Genomic DNA, 19,714 nt, shown 5'->3' with positions numbered 1-19,714 from the left:
GAAATGGGCCAATTCAGGGTGTTTTCTGGTAACCGTTACAATTCTCCCCTAAGGATATCTCTGTATCCTTAAAATTCACAGTGCAAATACTTGTTCACAGGAAAATAAAAAGCCATCCTTAAAAAAAAAAAAAAAAAAAAAAAAGCACACACCCTGCCATGTGATCTGCTTCCCTGCGCATCCATCTTCCCCTGCTGCCCTGGGGAGGCTGCGGAGGCTCCTTCCGCGGCGCTTCCTCGCGCGCCGGGGGAGCAGCGGGGCGGACGGCGGGCATGGCGCTGGCCAGCGGGCCGCTGGGCCGCCTCGTGCTCTACCACTGGACTCAGTCCTTCTCCTCGCAGAAGGTGAGGGCGGCGGGGCCCAGGCGCTGGCGGCGGGAGGCAGGAGGGCGCCAGCGAGGCGTTTTCTCCACCCGGGAGGGAAGGCAGAGGGATGCTCGCTGCTGGCTGGGCCTTTCCGAGGGCCCTGGTGCCTCCCTGGGGCGCGCAGTGCCCGAAAATCAGCACGGGCGGCCGCGATCGCAGCTGCCCGCCAGGCCCCGCGCGGATGCTGCTGCTGCCCGCGCCGCGCAGCCCCTAACGGGGCGCCCTCCGCACGGGTACCTTGCCGCAGCGACAGAGATGTGTGTTACAGACGTCTCACTTTGTAAAGGGCCACGTTACAAGGATGCCTGGCGGAGGCTGATCGGGAAAGATGAAGGGGGGAGCGGTTCGCCCAAAGCGAGCAGCAGGGCCGTGAGGGGACCCCGCTCCCCTGAGCCCCTGCCTTGTGCAATGTGCATTTGTCCGCAGAATGTTTTCCCTCAAGTGATATCGCTAATATCTTTCCAGGTGCGCTTGGTGATTGCTGAAAAAGCCCTAAAATGTGAAGAGCATGATGTAAACCTGCCGCTGAGTGAACACAACGAACCTTGGTTTATGCGTCTAAATTCATCCGGAGAAGTACCAGTCCTAATCCATGGGGAAAATATTATTTGCGAGGCAACGCAGATTATTGACTATCTTGAAGCAACGTTCATAGATGGTAATCTTGCAGGCGTTGCAGTGGGTTGTCTTTCCCCTGCACGAGGAAACGTGAAACTGTTTCTGAATTGCTGTTTTGTAGTAATTTGTTCATAATCAGAAGATATTCATAGCAAATTCACAAGCAAATACCTCTAGTAGTTGGTGGTAAGAGCTAAAAAGATGAGAGAGGTAAAAATATGTGGCTTTCATGACCTTCCAGCACCTTGAAATGTAGCTATATATAAATATATATATATTAAAAAAAAAAAAAGGAAAAGAGAACCCCCAAGCCCCCCAGATCCCAAATGGGTATTTTTTACCCATTTGACAAAATAAATGGCATGAAAACATAATTCTATGCTAGGTTTGTAGTCAGACTATCACTAATTGAGTAAAGTTTTGAACAGTAAGTTGCACAAATTCTGCTCTCTCAAGACAGTTCTACCTTTTTGTCCAGAAAAAAGAGTGCTACACCTTGCTGGTTAATTGCAGAATAATCTGAAGAAGTGGGAGATAGAAAGAACAAAGTATTTTTGGTGCCAAAAATGAAATAAGGAGGAGAAAAAAATAAGAAAAATAAAATTGAAAGTGAACATGTGCAAAGTTTTGAAATTCTTCAGGCCTATATTGCTGGAAAATTGTATACCTTATTTTTGAAGAAAAAATTTAGAGTGAACAGTAGAAGTATTTTTTTAACCTTTTTTTAGACATGGAGAGATAGTATGTTGTGTGTCTGCAGTAACTTCAATTGACTTGCCCAGCATGAGAAAAATTTCACTGCTAGTGAAGATAATATGAATTTAATGCTGTCATTTTACTCAGATGAAGTGTCAGGGGCAGGGTAAATTGAGGGTAGACTAAAACTCAGTGGTGTGCAAGGATACCTCTAAGTGGTACTTTGAATAGGATGCCTTACTGTAATTTTAATAATGCTACCAGTGCAGCATAATGTTACAGTCATAACTGTTTATTTAAACCTCTGTTTGCCCTATTCTGTAAAGCTATGGGGTCATGCGCCATGATCTCTCCCTAGAGTCCCTCTATCCCTAGAAGTACAAAACACATGTTGAATCCAGCTCCCTTTTTCAAAGGCCTCTTAAAACTTCTTTATGTGGGTTGTTGCACAAGACTGGAACCATTCAAATGTTTTAGAATGAAGTGTGAGTATATACATTTTTCTGAGGAGTGATAACCCTCTTGGGTTACAGTGGGGAACACTGCTCAGTAGCAGAGACTTTCTTAGCATGACTATGTCGTCTGTGCTAGTTGGGTATAACTGAGGTTATATTACTCATGTATATTTTGGTATATTACTGTTGATGAATTGCATGGTTCTTCATTTTTCATTTTTAACTTTTTTTTAAAAAATTTGTAATTGTATTGCAGAGGGAGTACCACGATTAATGCCAGAAGAAGGGAGTATGTATTACCCCAGGGTGCAACACTACAGAGAGCTTTTGGACTCCTTGCCTATGGATGCCTACACTCACGGCTGCATCCTACACCCTGAATTAACAGTGGACTCCATGATTCCAGCCTATGCTACAACCAGAATTCGTAGTATGTACTGATATAGATCTGAGCACGTGTCATTCACCTAGATATTTGATTACATTAATGTGATACTCCATTTCGGGGCCTTGAGCGGAATATGTAGGGCATGTATTTCTGATTATAGTTGTAGTGCTTGATAATTTGTAACTATCTTGCTCTTTGTTTTTGTAGTTTATTATGATTTGGAAGTATGGAAGAGGAAGTGCTATTTTCTAGGCATACATGGAGTTAATTTTGCTAGTCATTGACAATGCACTTAAAAGAAAATGGCAGTTGTGAATGTTTTAATTTCTGATCTTGCTGCTTATGATTTTAAAACTGTTTCCAAGGAACTGCAGTATTACTACTCACATCAAATCACCACTGAAGAAAACTCTGTGTTTTATATGTGAACTTGTAATAACAAAAATGTACCTATTTAATAGCAGTTGTTTTTCTCTTGGTTAAAGTTATACAAAGTAGATTAGCCTCAGTGAAATGGAGTATTTTTGTATACTATGTTCTCAGGGAATCATAAGGCCCCATTTTATTAGGAGAATTAGGAGCTTAGTGCTGGAGTAGGCAAAGGAAAAATAAGAGATCTATGGAAATAAGTGGCCTGGGTTCCCCTGATAAATGAAAATTGTTCAAGATCAATTTAAACCAGAATCCTTGGTGCAAATAACCCAATATTTAGAATCACAGAAGCTGAAGATGAAGAGATGAAGCTGCAGTGATGTAGCTGAACTGCACTGCAAATCCTTTTTCAGCTGAATATCCATCATGACCTCAGTCTAGCTTTTCAAAACTGAAAACTGCAAACAGACAGTCCTCTCTCCAGGAAAGGGTTGTTTTTTGTATTGGAGTGTATTGAAGTATGGTTTCTGAGGCCCAGCAACCAGCCAACGAAGAGCTTTGGGGAGCAGCTTTTTCTTTTACTTATGTCCCTCCCAGTCTTTGTACCATAGAAAATTTTGATTAATGCATTTATTTTTGCTTATAAGAACTATAAGAGAAACAAATAGCTCTAGGGTAAGAATAAAATCCTGCAGATTGTGCTGAATGATGATTCCCTTTTCACAGTTACGTATTGAGATCTCTTTTTGTCAGTATCAACAGTTTATATTATGCTAATTTTTGCATTATATTTTGAGTATTCTGCAAACACAAGTCAGGGACTTTGAAATATAATACATGTATATTACCAAATTCATAATTTATAGAAAATGATGTTAGTTTGAAAAGATCTATTTCCAAGAACCTGTATTAGTCTCTTCTCCCAAATTTTAGCAGCTTAATCCTTTATAAGCTACCCCATGATTTTGTTGAAATTGAAAGTTACTTGTTGCTTGCGTTATACTTTATAAAGGCCTAGCACAATTTTACTTTCCTTTTTGTTTACTGGAAACTTATTCAAGGTCACAAATATTTAGAAGGCAATGTTGATGTTCCAATGATCAGTGGTTATGTAAAAAAAAAAGCCTAGAAATCAGCTGGACCAGGCTGGATGGATAACTTGTGTAACAGCTGTTAATACTTTCTTCTACTGAAGGAACATGAAGTATTGTCTTATGATTGCAGTGAATCATATGGCTTTCTCCTAAATGTAGATCATCACTATTTATTAAGCAATTCTACTTTACCGACAGGCATTTTGGCACTTTTATATCTCATTTTACTATGTTGTCTTTTGCTTCGCTGACCACAGACATATTTTTTCTCTATTACCCAATTGGTGTTAATTGTTGTCAGTTTACACACATATGCACACCCTGCGTATATGGGTAAAGATAAAATTACTGCTCACAGTCAGGATGATTTCTTATCCTTGGTTTTCATATCCTAAACCTTAAACACAACCAACTTTCTTGATTTGAGGCTTTTTTTCTTTTGCGGTGGGAGAGCAGGGGTGGGAATAGGTCACAAATACTCCTAAGCAATTCCTTTGCTTGTTCAAACTTCTCCTGGATAGTTTAACATTCAGCTTTGAAAAACTGGTCTTTTTTAAATTGCTAGATAATAATACCTCTGCAGCAAATTATATATTATTATTACATGTATCAAATGCAATTAAGTAATTAATTGCACATATAAGTTTTTAGTTGTGTGCTTACATCCTTTAATTTCTTCATATGCTCTGTTGAAAGATGACTTTCACAGCTACATCAGGTTGAAACAAGGAATATATAAAACAATGAATTTTTTATTCTCTAGCAAGAATTTTTTTGTCAGTTTAATTAAAAGGCTTAATTGAAACTAATGTTAATTAACATGTACATGTAGGAAGTGATTCATTCCATGTAAGTATTGTTCTGTTCTCAGTTTATTACTAGAAATTTTTATTTTTAGAAGATACCTTCTTACTTCCTCTCTTTTGATATTTTGGGTATGTAAATAAGGTGTTTCAGGCAAAGTTTCATTTTAAAGAGAAAATAAGGTTCTACACATGTAAAAGATACCTTCATGTCATTCTCCTTTAAATCATATACCAAATGTTTTCCTATGACACCAATATACTCTGTGATGAGCATTTCTGAAGGGGCTCACAGATTTTGGTGTCACATTTTAGTTAACTCAAAACACCTTAGTTCTATATTCAGTGGTCTGTAGGCTTTTGCCATGGAGTTATGCACATGACCTACTGCCAAATTACTGAGGATCTGAGTACGGGCCTTTCTGCACATTTGCAGCATTAAAATGTGCCAGGAACCCAGGAACAGAGGAACAAAGAAATTAGAGATCAGGATATTTGTAGATGAATTTCAGGGACTGAAGATAGTTACTGGGTAGCAGAATGGTTTTGTCTGACTAAGAGAAAAATATCCTTATTCTTTCTTGGCAAATCACCACTTACAGAGTTCACTGCAAACTGATGAGCAGAAGATGTTATGCCATCAATTTATGCAGCTGTTAAATTTTCCAAACATAATGTTTTGAATCCTCACTTGGTAGGAATATTTTATTCGAGTATCACTTTTATTTTTGGTGTGATGTTTTTCTCTGATTTATCAATCAATTCCTGTCATTCCTTTAACTTTTGTACCAGGTCAAATAAGTAATACAGAATCTGAACTGAAGAAACTTGCGGAAGAAAATCCAGACCTTCAAGATGCCTATATAGCAAAACAGAAGCGCCTTAAAGTAAGAAAACACTTTCTATTCTATCCTACATTACTTGCTTGCTGGTGTCAGTTTTTTTCTGTGACAGTATAAATATTCTGCTGAATATAAGTATTCACCTGGCACTATCAGGATACTTATGCAGTGGTTTAACCTTACTCGGCATGAAGCAGGCTATCCCTCAAATCACCTACACCCTTCAAGTGTGTGCTGAAGTATTGAACTGGTCCTGCTGACTTCAAAAGTGAGCATATATCTGCACTGGTGTTGGATATAGAGCACCCTGCAAGCTCAGGCAAACCTAGATATCTACCACCTCTATAAAACGTTCTCCTTTTGTTACCTGATCTATCAACAGTATCCAAATGGTAGCCAGCTGGCTGTATGCAAAAAAAAAAAATCATATTTTGTGAATAAGCACTGTAGTATCTAATGAAAAGTTTGTCTGATAATAATATAAACTCTATACAATGATGAAAACACTTACCTCTATATACATACACATTTAGTCTAAACTGCTGGATCATGATAATATAAAGTATTTAAAGAAAATACTGGATGAACTGGAAAAAGTTCTGGATCAAGTTGAGACTGAATTGCAGAGGCGAAATGAGGAAACACCAGGTAAGGGATTTTTCTTGCTAATTTCTGTTGAAATTTGTTTTGGAAAGACTGAGAAAACCGGTTGGCAGCACCATTATAGGACTATTCTTAGTGCGTCTGATTTTATACTTTTAGCACCTACTGATACATCTTCACAGAAGAAATCAATACTGTTTTAAACACTGGTTTACTGCTGCTGTTAGCTGTTTGCTGAAATCTTATATGAGTAAACATGGGTTTTATAGCAATTGTTCACATTTTCAGCCTAACTTGAGTATAATTAGTACTACAGACAAGAAAACCTGAACTAAATAATGTTTTTCCTGATGTTGTAATCCTCAGTACACTGCAACAAGTGTCGCATGTTAAACATGTTGAAATGTTAAAATCAAGATCTCCTTTAAATATTGTGCTGATTTAGGGTGTTGATATGTGGGGTGGTTGCAGATTTAGCAGTCTAAAGTTCTCCAATCACAGAGCAGCTCCCCTTCCCCATTCTACAAGCAGTGGTGTTGACCTGAAATCCACCTAATGAGAACTGAGCTTTGCTTAAACGGGATTCGTGTTTCTGCTCACTTAGTGTCTGGGCCAGTTCCCAGTGATGCTTATAGGAATCCTTCCTCTGCCTTCGTTGGGAGCTGCATGAAACATCAGTCAATATCAATTGCATCTCCTCAGATCAATAACTCTTTGCATGTGGCTCTACAAATAGCTGTGGTAATAATTATCAATTACTATCAAGACAGAGCAGATTTGAACTAGTGATTGAAAATGTAGATTTAATTCTCTACTGACTCACCACGGTAAGTGTTTTAACTCACAAAGGATGGTGGAATTTTGTTCAGCAAATTAAGTCTGTCACCATCTCCAGCAGCCTCTTTTCTTTCTCTGCTAAATAGCTTTTCCAAGCAGTCACCTGGTATAATACTGTTTAGCTTATGAAACCTGACAGTGCACAGGATTTAGCGAAGTAGACAATGATTAAATGCTTCTTTGAATTTTGTATGAGATATTCAGATTTCCTGAGCTTGTGAATAGTGTTTTTGTCACGTCTTGGTCAATCTCTGAGCTTCTGCTTTTCTTTGTAGTGCTCAAATCCCTCTTTCACCCCTAGTTGCTGCCACCTCGGTCATCTTTCTTTCACACAGGTTAACTACTCTTGTCTTCCTTTCCATCTTTTTGCTGCATAGGATTAATCCCTATGTGTTCCAGCTAGAGAGAATGGACTCCCCTGCTGCAGAGGTCTTTCTCCCTGACCTGCGTAACCAGTTGAAAGGAACTAGTATCAGAGATGTTTCTCTCTCCTCAGGGCGGGAAATGTGTTGGAAAGGGTATTCCAGGATCTCTGTATTTCCACAGATGAGCTGCTAAAAGTTAATGCCAGTGGTTTTGTGTGTCTGTTGTTGGGAACAACTGCATAAGGTTGCAAATAGGAGGACACAGCAGAGTCCCATTTGAGATCTAACTTAGAGCAGATCAACTGCGCTGGCACCTAGACTGGATACCTGTTTTCAGATCATAGTTTTTAGAAGCTGCCTATACAGTTAGTGCAGGGGAGCCCTCTGAGATGTTGGTGCAGAGCACTGAAGGTAGAGATGTGATGCTGCTGGCAGTGCCTGCTCTGAGCCACCTCAGCTTCAGCTTCTTTCCTTCGACTAGAGAGACAGTCTGGCATCTTCCTAGCTCATCCCAGCTGATGCTGGACAGTGCCAATACCCACTGATTCTCAGACATCTCCATGTAAATGATACAGAGGCACAAAGGAGGGAACAGTGGTCCATACTGTATTTTCTGCCTGAACTGCTGTGTTTGGTGCAGCTAAGACATTTGGTTCTCCTCTTTTTTTCTGGAAAGTCTTCATCAAAAAACAGCTCTTGAGTGGATGTCACAGACCTCCACTGAGTGAAGCACTAATGGGGTGATAAGCTCCTCAGGCAAACAGTAGTTTTTCAGCAAAAGCTAAGCTGCATTTCTCTCTTCCATTCCTGTTAATTTAATTCAGACATGAAAAATAACTGTTTGCTATGGGTTTTAATTTATGAACCTAAATATGGCTCTTTCTTTGTAACAAATGTAGCCCAGACTGCTGAGCACAAGACTTTGCAATAGTGAGTGAACAATGAATAGGAGTTGGTAAAAAGTTCAGTTTTCCATACATCATATTTTAACAGATAAATTTGTATGGTTTATTATGCAGAATAATGAATTAGCATTAAACTAAATATTAGTCCATGCAGACTTCCATATATATTTGTACTCCATTCTTTACATTTATGCTCCTAATTCTTTATGTTTTATTTCTGACTAGAAGAAGGAAAACAGCCTTGGCTCTGTGGTGACTTCTTCAGCCTGGCAGATGTATCTCTTGCTGTCACATTACATCGCTTGAAGTTTCTGGGATTAGCAAGAAGAAACTGGGGAAATGGAAAACGACCCAACTTGGAAGCCTATTATGAGCGTGTCCTGAAGAGAAAAGCATTTTACAAAGTTTTAGGACATGTCAACAATATATTAATCTCAGCAGTTCTGCCAACTGCATTCCGTGTGGCCAAGAAGAGAGCGCCCAGAGTTCTTGGCACCACCTTCTTGGTTGGCATGCTAGCAGGAATGGGTTATTTTGCTTTCCTGTGTCTTCGGAAGAGGTTTGCCAACGTGATGCTATCGATTAGAACCAGACAAAATTATTTTTAGGCTTGTCTGTCCCTGGTGGTAGGTGGAGTTCATCTCTAGCCCCAGGAAAATATCAAAAACAAGCATATAAGAAAGGTTATGTCCATGAATTAGAACGCTGTCACACAGTGATTGTCTGCTGCTTTTGAGTAATTGGATTGACAATGCTGGTACTTGTGGAAAATAAATGTTGAGGGTACAACAAAAGAAGAAGATACTTTCTTTTCACATAAAGAGCTTCAAGGGCTGTGACAGTATGTTGTTAAAGTGATTATTGTTTCTGCCTACTTTACCCAATGCCTGACCTAATTTTAATGTTTTATTTAATAGACACTTTTGTTGCAATGTGACAGCTTTCCACTTCGGGTGAAATGCATTACTGTGCACAAACCAGCAATTGAACAGCTGAACACAGCCCTTAACTTTAAATGCTCAGAGAGGGATGTAGTTGAAATATAGGCTTTGTGCCTGCCGTGTCTAGGGAAGCGAGTGCCTCTCTACTGATTAATGTCTGTTGATTTGCAGTTGGACCATTATGAATGTGTTAAAAGGTAGCCCTATAGAGCCAAATTTTCATTCTATGTTTGTGCAGGATGAGACCTGAAATACATGTAAATATCAGTGATTTGTGGGCCACGAGAGTGAAATTCTGGGGGAAAAAAAAAAAAACAGTTAACAGATTCTGAACTTCTGTTGATTTACAAATGGTAATAAAAAAACTGACTCTTGTCTTTTGAAAAATCTCTTGAATAGTCTCTGGCCCACTCAGAAAACCAGTTCAGCCACAAGCACTGGCTGAGTCATAAACTCAATGCCCTTTCTACACTTTCACTCCCAGCAGCTCCTTCTATCTTTCGCACTTGTGGTAGCTTAGTACAGTTGTCTCCATGTGTAGTGTCCCATGAACCCGTCCTTGTTTCAGCTCCTGAACACGGGCACTTTTTTTTGCACACAACTTAGATATTAGCAGTTGCATGTGCCTCTATGAAAAGTACGCTCACGTTGTGCCACGATTAGAAAATAAACACATGAAAATGCCTTTTGTGAAAGTAATTTAAGAGAGTTCACTGTCTTCTAATCTGCCTAGCTAGCCTAGATTGAATGTGAAGCAGCTGCTTTGCAGAATCTGTAGGTAAAATTGTCGTAAGGGTGAAAACAAGTGAAAAACATAGGGCAGATTGGAGACAGAAGACAAGTGGTGCAGATTTTTTTTTTTTTTTAATCCACAATGTTGCAGCTAGTAGGAAAAATATTTAAAAATACTTTGTTACTTTCTACTATTTAGTAGAGGATGAGCTTTATTATGAACTTAAATCCTGTTTCAATGAGAAATGTACTTTTATCTGAAGCCAGAATTTGCGGACAAAAAAATAAAAAAATAGGAATAGCTGAATTTCTGATGGCAGTCTAATAAGATCTTATACTCTTTTATGAATGTCTGAAAAGTTTAGCATTTGATTATAAGCTGTAGATAAGCAAAACAAGCAAAGTGTAGCTACAAACGTATCACCAACCAGTGCCAGCAGACCAAGTAGGTTTTAGATCTGATGTTGGTGGCTGTGGTCTCTCTCAGCTACTGCTTGTCACTATCAGGAAGAGCCTCTCTAAAGTGTGAAGAGTACAGACGTAGTTTGTATCTATCTTGGCAGGCTCGCTGTCTACGAGATATCAAAATGGATAACATTGCTGAATATTGCTGCTTATAATTTGATGTTGTGTTAGCTGTCCAGCAAAAGAGGGCCCAAGTCTCATTGCTCCTTACCATTAATAAGAAACACCTTACCTAGAAAACAATGCTCTTTCTTTTTATTTGCCAGAAAGACTTACTTTTTTTTATCAGTTCTATTCTATGACACTGTTGTTTTGAAGAACTTGATGAATTAAATGTTCTCTATTTAGCAAAACTTGTTATCTCTAGGTCAAATTTAATCCAACAGTACTATTAATGTGCTGGCGACTTTACATGGGTGCTGTTGTTCATGCACTGCAGTGCATCTGCATTTACTTGTAACTATCTTCCACTAGGTTTTTAGACACAGGGTAAGCCCTATAACGTAATGTTTCTTTGCTGTGAATTTATGACAGCTCATTTGTAAAATATAATCTGATCAAACAGCAGTAAAATTCAATATGTATGATTTTCTTTCTTTCTTAACAGAAAGCTGTATGTGTTTTTCCCTTTATTTTATTTATTTATTTATAAACGTTTTAGGTCTAGATAAGCCCACACTGCTGCTTCCAGAGGCACAGCAGGTTGCAGGCGCAGTGCGGCACTGGGTGCTGGGCTGTGCACTTTTACGTTCCCCATTTTCTCCCCTCCAAAAAAACGGATCCTTGATTCTCCGCTCGTGCTCCTCGCAAGAGCTGCAGCCGCTGTTGGGAGGCCAGAAGTGACCACCAGATGTCAGTGCTCCTCCAGGAGCTCCAGGAGCTCCCACGCTTTGGAGAGTCCCGTGTTGAGCAAGGAGCCGTGTGGCCGCTACGAACAACATGCCCATGGTCGCAGAATGAAAGGGACGTGAACATCCCCATCAAACCAGGGTCTCTCAAAAGCCCTGGAAATGCCAGCGTATGGCTCCTGGCACCTTTCAGGTGATACGTGTGCATTTTCTTTCTAGCCTGGCTTATTTTCTTTCCTTTGGCACTTCTGGACATTCTATATATCGGTTACAAGCAGTCTCTTGGTTCTTATTTAGTCATGTCATGAGTAAGATATATTTCATATCATATCTTTCTATGTGGGACCAGCAAAATAAACTCTGACTCTCTGGCTGCTTTCTAGCCTGTTTTGTGTCTTCTATTTCAGTAAACCACACACATTTGAGGATCATGCAATGTTCCTCTAAGGAGACGGTGTTGAAGAAAGAAGCCTCTGAAATGTCAGTGGAAAAGGTCTTGAAGAGGTTGCCTTACACATATTTGGAAACACCAATTATAGCGATAGTTTCCTTTGTGCATCTGTAGGATGGTCAGCGGAAGACTTTTAATAATGTTATAAAAAAGGAGGCCATGCAGATAACTTAATAAAGTTATCTTTGGTTTATCTGTGTTTAGCTGATGCCAGGCAAAGAAGCATTTATAAGATGTGCTGTCAAAGGCATCTATAAACTTTGAAAACAAAATATGTTTTCCCTCCCTTCCTTTCTTTAAAAGAAAAAAACTTTTGGTGCAGTACCAGGTCAAAAAGTTAGACACCCAAAATTCAGGAAATTCCAGAAGCTGAACTGCTTACAATACTTTAACTCGCTTATACGGTATTTCAGTAGTAGTTTTATTTCTCTTTTTCTTTCAGAATTACCATCATACTGCTTTATTATGTGCAGTTAAAAAGGTTACATCAGAAAATAGCTAAGCTGTGGATGAACTTAGTGCTGGGGGAACAGAGTTTCCAGGCCTGAATATCTAGGTGTTTTTTGTCCTAGTATTTCATCAGTGTTACTAAATTTTATATCCATATTTATGCATATATTATATGAACTCATGCATTGTATAATATTCTTACTAATCCCTTTGATACTTATTCTGTTAAAATGGACATTGAATATTATTACTACGTTACTTATATATTTATAAAATTCGGATTTAAAATTGGAAGAATTAAGATTTGGGTGATGTATTTAAAATTAACACAATGAGACATGTCCAAACTCGGTGTTTCATGCGTAATTTCTGAGATTCTCTGTAAGACTGAACACATTGTGTACCTTCATACAGGGATTTAGATGTAGTCCACACACATCAGCAACCAGGGAAGGATTAAAGGAAGGGTTTTTTTTGCATGCCCATCTCTAACTGAGGACCGGTTAGAAACAGGTCCTTTAAAGGAAACTGTTTTTCAGGTAAAGAGGGGCAGCCTGTGGAGAAGGAGCTAGTCAGAACATTAGTACCACTGGACATTTTTGTTTGGAGAAGTGTTCTCTTTTATAAGTCTGTTACAAGAAATATCACCTGTTACAGTCTGTCCTTTACTATCTTTCATAACTCTGTAATAGCACTTCATAACATTGATAATATTTTGAGTGCAGGGACACGAGAGCAACACATCAGTCTATTTGGTGCTTTGGTTTTCTTATAATTTGGGTAATTTTGTTAGTCGATGAGTGTAGCGGTTGAATACTGCTGCATTAAGACTGGGGGGGGGGAAAAAAAGCAGCTTTGCATGTTGAGAAACAATTGCAACCCTCAAAAATCACTGTTTTAGGACCCTGATTCAGTAAAGTTATCTCACTTAAACCACCATTTAAGTGGTGGTTTCTGTCATATGTATAGGGTGCCAAACTGAAGCTTTTGGGGGTAAGTGATGATACTCACTGAGGTGGGGACTTAAATTTAATTGTTTCCTCAAGATGAGAGAGATCCAGCCACACTTCTGCTGTCTCCTAGAAGAACCAGGTATCACCAGCATAAGAGTGACCGGATCATTTGCTGAACTTGTGTCAATTTTTGCATGTTTCAGAACTATTGCTGGTGACAGAACATAGTTTGAACACATGGAGCACGTATGGAGAGAAGGGTCTGCCACACAGCTTTCTCTGGCAGTTCAGTTTAAAAAAAAGCCAGCAGTAAGCAAATGCTGACTTCTTGGAAAGAATATTTTTAGGTACATAATATGGACTTATAAGGTCCTTATGGTGCCTAATAGGAGGGAATCCCAGGCTCCAGAGCCCAGATGAACCATAGAAGAAAAGTATCAGGCACCAGAGAAGCTCCATCACCATCATTTCTTATTGTTCAGCTCTGGGTGGCTCTTTTATGTTGTGTTTTTGGATTGCAGCTTTGTGGGAGGTCTTTATGCTTAAACTATTTGTTTGAGGTCAGTGGAAGGAGACACTATCAGGGAACATCTCTGTTGTCTACATTGTAGAGCCAGCTTCCTAATACAGATTAGGCCCCTGTTCAAAAAGGTAATGTGAATGCATATGTTTTCAACCACATAATTCTCTCCAAGCACATTGTCACAAGCCTAGATGCCAAACTGGAGGTCTGGACTCTACCCCAGAGCTAAAGCTAGTGAAAGGAGAAGGATCTATTGCTTAGTTTCTTATATCTTTTAGTAGAAATAACCCAGATAGAGAGAGGATCCCACAGGAAGTCTGTGCTGGATAAGGCCAGATGCTCCTTTGTCCAACTCTGCTGCATTAATGAGTTGTCTACTCTTCCTCTGTGGTAACCTTTTAGATAGGTCTAAGAAGGTGCTGAAAATTATAGAAATGAAAATGGCCAAGGTTGCAGTAATGAAGATATCAATATTTCACTTTCAAACAAAGAGCCAGGTTCCGATCTGGCATGAGTCATTGTTACAAAAAAATTAGTTCTGCAACTACTTACATCAGATCTGAATTTGATTTTAAAGTCATTATGCCATGAATCACCTTTCAAGACTTTTGTCATGAAAGTGGCACCATGCCCTTTTGAATCAAAGAATATATGCACAGGTTAACTTAGAAATGCATTTATTTTGTTTAAGAATTTAATATGGGCATCATGAACTGAATCAAAAATTGTGGAATACGCAGTTATTTTTGGAATAGAGAAATATTTTAAAGGAAGTCTGAGCATGTATATTTAGGATTGATTCCAGAATCCAGATTCCATCATACATTGTTTTATTCTCTGCATTTAGAAGAATACCAAAAAGCTATAGCTGATGTTTTCAGCTGTTAGCTACGGATTGTGATACAAGGAAGATCCATCAATCAAAAGTATACTGGATTTCCATTATGTAAAGAAAGGTGAAAATAACTGTGCTTAGTTTTCTGATGAGTCGCATACCGGGTAAGGGCTCTGCCCATGCTTGATATCAGAAATTCTTGGAAACATTTTGTGCAGCAGGAAACATGGAAACATTCCCAAAACATTTGGCAGGGGAGCAGCACCAGCAAAAAGAGCTCAGACTGCAGTTCTACGTCTATAGCAGCACATGGAGGCAGAAGTCCCAACAGTGACTGAAAGAAGGTCATTGCAACCCAGTGGTCTCATTTGAAATCTGGTAGAAGCAAACCAAGCTTTTAACACAACGTAAAAAATGGCAGTATGTAATCTCAGAAATGCTTCAGACTGGTTGCGTGGCTATCTAGGTTGGAATGAGAGGATGCCTGGCTATTTCTCTAGGTTGTATTGTCATTTATTATATCTGTTAGACCAGGGGTAATGTTTTTGTAAAGCTTTACAGAGGGAGACCTGGAATCAGGACAGAATCTCCTACTTATTTGTGCATATTTATATCTCGTGCATATATTTGTAAACGGAAAGGTTTGAAGATGTATTTATGAAAAAAAACACATTTATAGCTTGCTCTTAAAAATATGGGAGGTAAAAGGGAAGAAAGACATGATTTTAGAACTAATGTTATAAGGCTAAGTAATTTGTATTCGAAATACCCAAGACAGCCCAAAGATGGCCTTCTCAGAGCACAGGCACTAAAACAAGACATCAGTCAGGTGTTCTTTACCTATGGAACTGTCTTCATCCATGCCTTCTAAGTACAGAGGCATCATTAAGGGCATCATTAAGCGATGATCCCTTCTCAGACTGCACTAGAAGATAGATTATCCTAAGGTTTCTCCTTGTCTTTTTAAAAATATTATTTATTTGAATAACAAATAAATCCACACCTTAGAGAGAGCTATATTGCACTGTGTGCAATGCTATAGCCTGAGAGAAATATTATCAGTGCAGATAGTCCATTGCTGAAGGGGTAGAGCCTTTGCTTATGCGGTGTGAGAGTTCACCTGAACACCGTTTCTTTGGCGGCTGCACATGGAAGGAAATGCATGGTTATTACACTGCCCATTGACCCCTTAAATAATGATTCTGATTATTATTACAGTTTGCTGACTCAATCGGAAGCGATTGTGCTTGATGCTATGCTCTGTATTTTAGTCACAGTTTAAAGCCCTAAACCAAGGTAGTGATAATAACTGGGTTTACCATCATTCATGACGTATTAGGTAGTAACAAATTTTAGCTTTTTGCAAGTATTACAATCAATTTCACTGCAGGACCTTTGTAACTCTGTAAAAGTAACTTTGTTCTGCCGCAGTGCAATGCTTCATGTTGTGTTTGTTTGTACAGGAGTGGCTCTAATCTGGGCTGCTTGCTCTCTAACCTGCTGTTCCGTTGGGTCCCGCTGGCCGTGGGCGCTTGACATAGTGTTGCGTTTTGTTGACATCCAGGCACAAGACAAGGCTGGAGAAGGAGTATTCTGTCTACATCAGAATAATATGTTGTATTTCTAAAGTACTGGATATGTGGGAATCTTAATGAACTTAACAAAATGAATTAAATACATTCACAAAATAAGTTATATACATTATATTAGAATATAAAAAGGGGTGTATTACATTCCTTGTATATATATTATGTATATGTGTATACATATTCCTTGTATTACAGTAATGTTGTATCACAAACAGAAAAAAAAATACAGAATGCTTTCTTATTTTAACAATTTTATTGGAGCTGGTGGATTGATAGATTTGGTTATGGAATCAAGGAAATTCTGGAGTTTTGGTGTCTCTTTGAAAAAATAGAGAGAGGCAAAAACTTAGGCTGGAAGACCAATAAAAACCTCATTCTTTTTCATTCCATGATTTCCTATTTAAATGTGCATGTTACTACTGCCATAATTTACAATGCTTTTTGTGAGGAAGTTTGCAGTTGCGCAAACTGACTCTGTCTGCCAAAAATGGTTTAATTTAATGTAATTGCTTGCTGAGCATAGGAAAGTAAGGAATTTCTCAAGTTTTATATGCTCTAAAGCAAAGCTCTATGTAATAATAGCTATTTGGCATTAGCTTTAATTGATATGACAGACACTTTTGGCATTTGCTATCTTTTCCTTCCTTGAGGAAAATACATATATTATTCCAATTTTACCTGTCTTCAATACTCTGTGCTCAAATTCCCTCAATTATAAATAAAAGCTTGCAATAATCTGCCATGGAGAATGCTAGTTCACCAGACCTTAAATGAAAAAGATTCATTTAACATGAATATTTAGTCAGTAACGCAATTAGTCTTTTTCATGACAGCCTATGAGAATATATTAGTCAAATTTTCAAAGCTACTGAGAACATTTAGCTCTCACCTAGTTCAGTAAGACTATAGGCAGGTCGGCCCTCTGAAAATCAGACCCACGGGGATGCCCATATTCTTACCTACAATGCAATTCAAATGGGAGAAATGGTTCAGAAGTAGGTCATTTTCACATGTAAAATTCCTTAAATGACTTTCATGTGGTGGAAATATCTGACAGGTCATGCTGAGATAATGGTCAATTTAACGAATCGACAATTTATCTCACAGTGGAAGTTTCACTTTTTGAAAGTTCGTGGAGGCTTTGCTGTCTTTTTACAACTGTGCTATACCCTTCTGTGTTTTATCTTTTGAGATTTGTATTCAGACAGTTAGATCAAACGTTTACCTTTGAGTTTCTTTTTTGATTCCTGAATTTTTAAACCCGATGTTAATTTCACCTGTGATTCTAGCTAACCTAGAAGATCTTAATTGAAAGTCAGGAGACGTTAATTTTATTTTCGTCTCTATATTTTTAGGAAATTTTCTCTTTTTTCCTACCTTTTTTAGGGCAAAAGGGGAAAAAAGGATTTTTTAGGGAAAAAAAATCTCTTCTCTCCTGATGCTCCTTTATCTTTGCACAAGGCTAACAAAATACTGTATAATAGTCTCAGTTAAGTCATTGTGGCCACTATGACTTAAGATAACTAAGAGAATTAAAACACACTTTTCTCTACCATAATATGTATAGTAAGGGTTAATGCCTTGTGTACCAACTGTAAAAATCTCATTCACTTTGCTTACCCCACAGAAGTGGTCTGAATAAGCTCAGTGAAGCATCTTAAGTTTTCAGAATAGTAAGTAATAGTTATTCAGTCTGGCACTCATTGTTGCAGAAGCTTTCTAGTATCTTCTGGTGGAAAATTCAAAAGAAGTGCAAACTCTTATTTGTGTAGTTCACACATTAAGATTTTTCACTTCTGTGCTTGCAAGAAATATCAAACACAGGATAGATTAAAAACGATTAAAAGTTTATTGTTTAGGAACATGAATTTCCTCTTTTCTTGGGCAGGGTAAAAAGCCAGTACATGCTGACATGTTTTATTTTGGTAACTGTATTACTCTCCCCTGTGCTACATGGGAGAGGGATGGATTTCAGCTCAGCCCAAATGATGGAATTTTCCCTTCTAACCCAGTCATGGCAAATGTTGATGCGGTTTACATGCTTACACTTGAATTTTTGCTGATGAAGTGCATCCACGGTGCTTCACCAAAAGGAGCTCAGCAATAGTATATGGTTTATGGTCCACAGTATTTGGGTAAGGCGTTTGTGTAATTTTCTCAAGTGGCAATGACTCCACACTGTCTGCTCAAGCTTTCAGAAAACACTTTTTAAAATCCTTTAGTTTTCCAGAAGATTCTACATGTGTTTGAACTTTGATGATTCTGTTTAAAACACAAAGTATTTATATCTGATAAATTGTTTTTCCATTAGTCTCTGGAATCTGACAGTCTAGATGCATGTAAGAAGGATGAGCAGGTTTGATTTTTGAAAATCTCTTCTCTAGACATGTAACAGAGGTGTCCCAACCCTCCAAAAATGATGAATGAATAGTTTCTGCTTTATATTTTAACTACCACCATGTTCTGATAACTTCTGCAATAATTAACAAGCAACAGTTTATTCTGTGAATTGGACCTGTATGTTTAGGGCATTATTTAATACTAGGCCCAGTGCGGGTACTTCTTTGTATTCTGAGAATTCTGGAAAACTTTGTCTTGATACACTTTATTTCTTCTTCCTCACTGTGATAGTTAATATTCTTAGAATAACTCTCTAATAAGCCATCAGCTCTGTTGAACTACCCTCTCACCTACATTAATTTTGAGGAGAAGTATAAGTTACACTATTTATGTACTGAAATGTTCTTCACTAAATTCATATCTTTATTGTGTTTTTCTTCCATCTTTTTCTGAGAAATATGAACCTTCATCAGTCTTACTGCAATTGCTAATCCACTCATAATTTAATTAAGGTTATAATTAAGTGTAGGACAGCATCCTATCAGTTCTTTTCTTCATTTTCTGTTCCCAAAAATTTACTACGGATGTCTTGCCAAGATTTGTCTTCCTAACTGTGTAGTTAAATAATAAAAGCTTTAGTCAGAATATTGGAGTCATTCCAAGAAGCATTTTTTTTTTCTATTAAGGTTCCCCCAGTGCAAAGAGGACACTAGGAAGACAGAATTTATTCTTGTTCAGGCAAGGTGTGGTGAGTGGTTTTCAATAAACCCATGTTGCCTAGACTGAAAGAGAGGTTCAGGAAGGGATTCACAAAAACTAACCATCTGGAAAGCCACCTTAGCTAGCCAATACCTCAACCTCTTCACTTCCAGGCCTTTGGGGTTTTAAGTCCCTTTGGGTATGGTAGGCTTGGAAAGATATCTTCATAATCATACCATCACACCTTCAACATGGCAGTAAACTTCATCAATGTAGGCACGTATTCCTTTTCTATCTCTGAACTTAGCGGTTAAAACAGTCCTCCTTGAATGGAGGTGGTGGTCATGACTAAATCTGCTTCTGTGTCTGAGAGATGTTTGAACCTGTCTTCTCCTCAAAGCCAGATCACTAGAAAGTGTACCTAGCTAATAGGAAGTCCCTTCTACACATACCAGGAGGGTTAGAAGGGGATTAAAATCTGCCTCAGGCCTGCTATTATTTTTGTTACAGAGGTAGCTCTTACAGTGTGATAGCAGAGTCCATCC

General features: G+C 38.4%; 1 protein-coding gene across 1 annotated transcript; it reads left to right on the top strand.

The window, feature by feature from the left end:
• The first annotated feature begins 241 nt into the window (after positions 1-241).
• Positions 242-9,480, top strand: GDAP1 (ganglioside induced differentiation associated protein 1). Its single transcript, XM_010221086.2, has 6 exons — positions 242-344; positions 831-1,023; positions 2,391-2,564; positions 5,584-5,678; positions 6,167-6,281; positions 8,569-9,480. The coding sequence occupies exons 1-6, from the start codon at positions 273-275 to the stop codon at positions 8,949-8,951; spliced, it is 1,032 nt and encodes a 343-aa protein (XP_010219388.2). The 5' UTR covers positions 242-272; the 3' UTR covers positions 8,952-9,480.
• The last annotated feature ends 10,234 nt before the right edge of the window (positions 9,481-19,714 follow it).

This window comes from Tinamus guttatus, unplaced genomic scaffold, assembly GCF_059628265.1.
Source record: "Tinamus guttatus ecotype Peru unplaced genomic scaffold, ASM5962826v1 Tinamus_guttatus_pri_ptg000086l, whole genome shotgun sequence".
In the NCBI taxonomy this organism is placed as follows: domain Eukaryota; kingdom Metazoa; phylum Chordata; class Aves; order Tinamiformes; family Tinamidae; genus Tinamus; species Tinamus guttatus.
The sequence above is the reverse complement of the archived record's forward strand: the minus strand, read 5'-3'. Positions and strand labels throughout refer to the sequence as shown.

Excerpts from the sequence above, each read along its gene's own strand:
- GDAP1 (XM_010221086.2), top strand. The coding sequence starts at position 273 with ATGGCGCTGGCCAGCGGGCCGCTGGGCCGCCTCGTGCTCTACCACTGG. Across the intron at positions 2,565-5,583 it reads TGCTACAACCAGAATTCGTA|GTCAAATAAGTAATACAGAA; the intron begins GTATGTACTGAT and ends CTTTTGTACCAG. Across the intron at positions 5,679-6,166 it reads CAAAACAGAAGCGCCTTAAA|TCTAAACTGCTGGATCATGA; the intron begins GTAAGAAAACAC and ends ATACACATTTAG.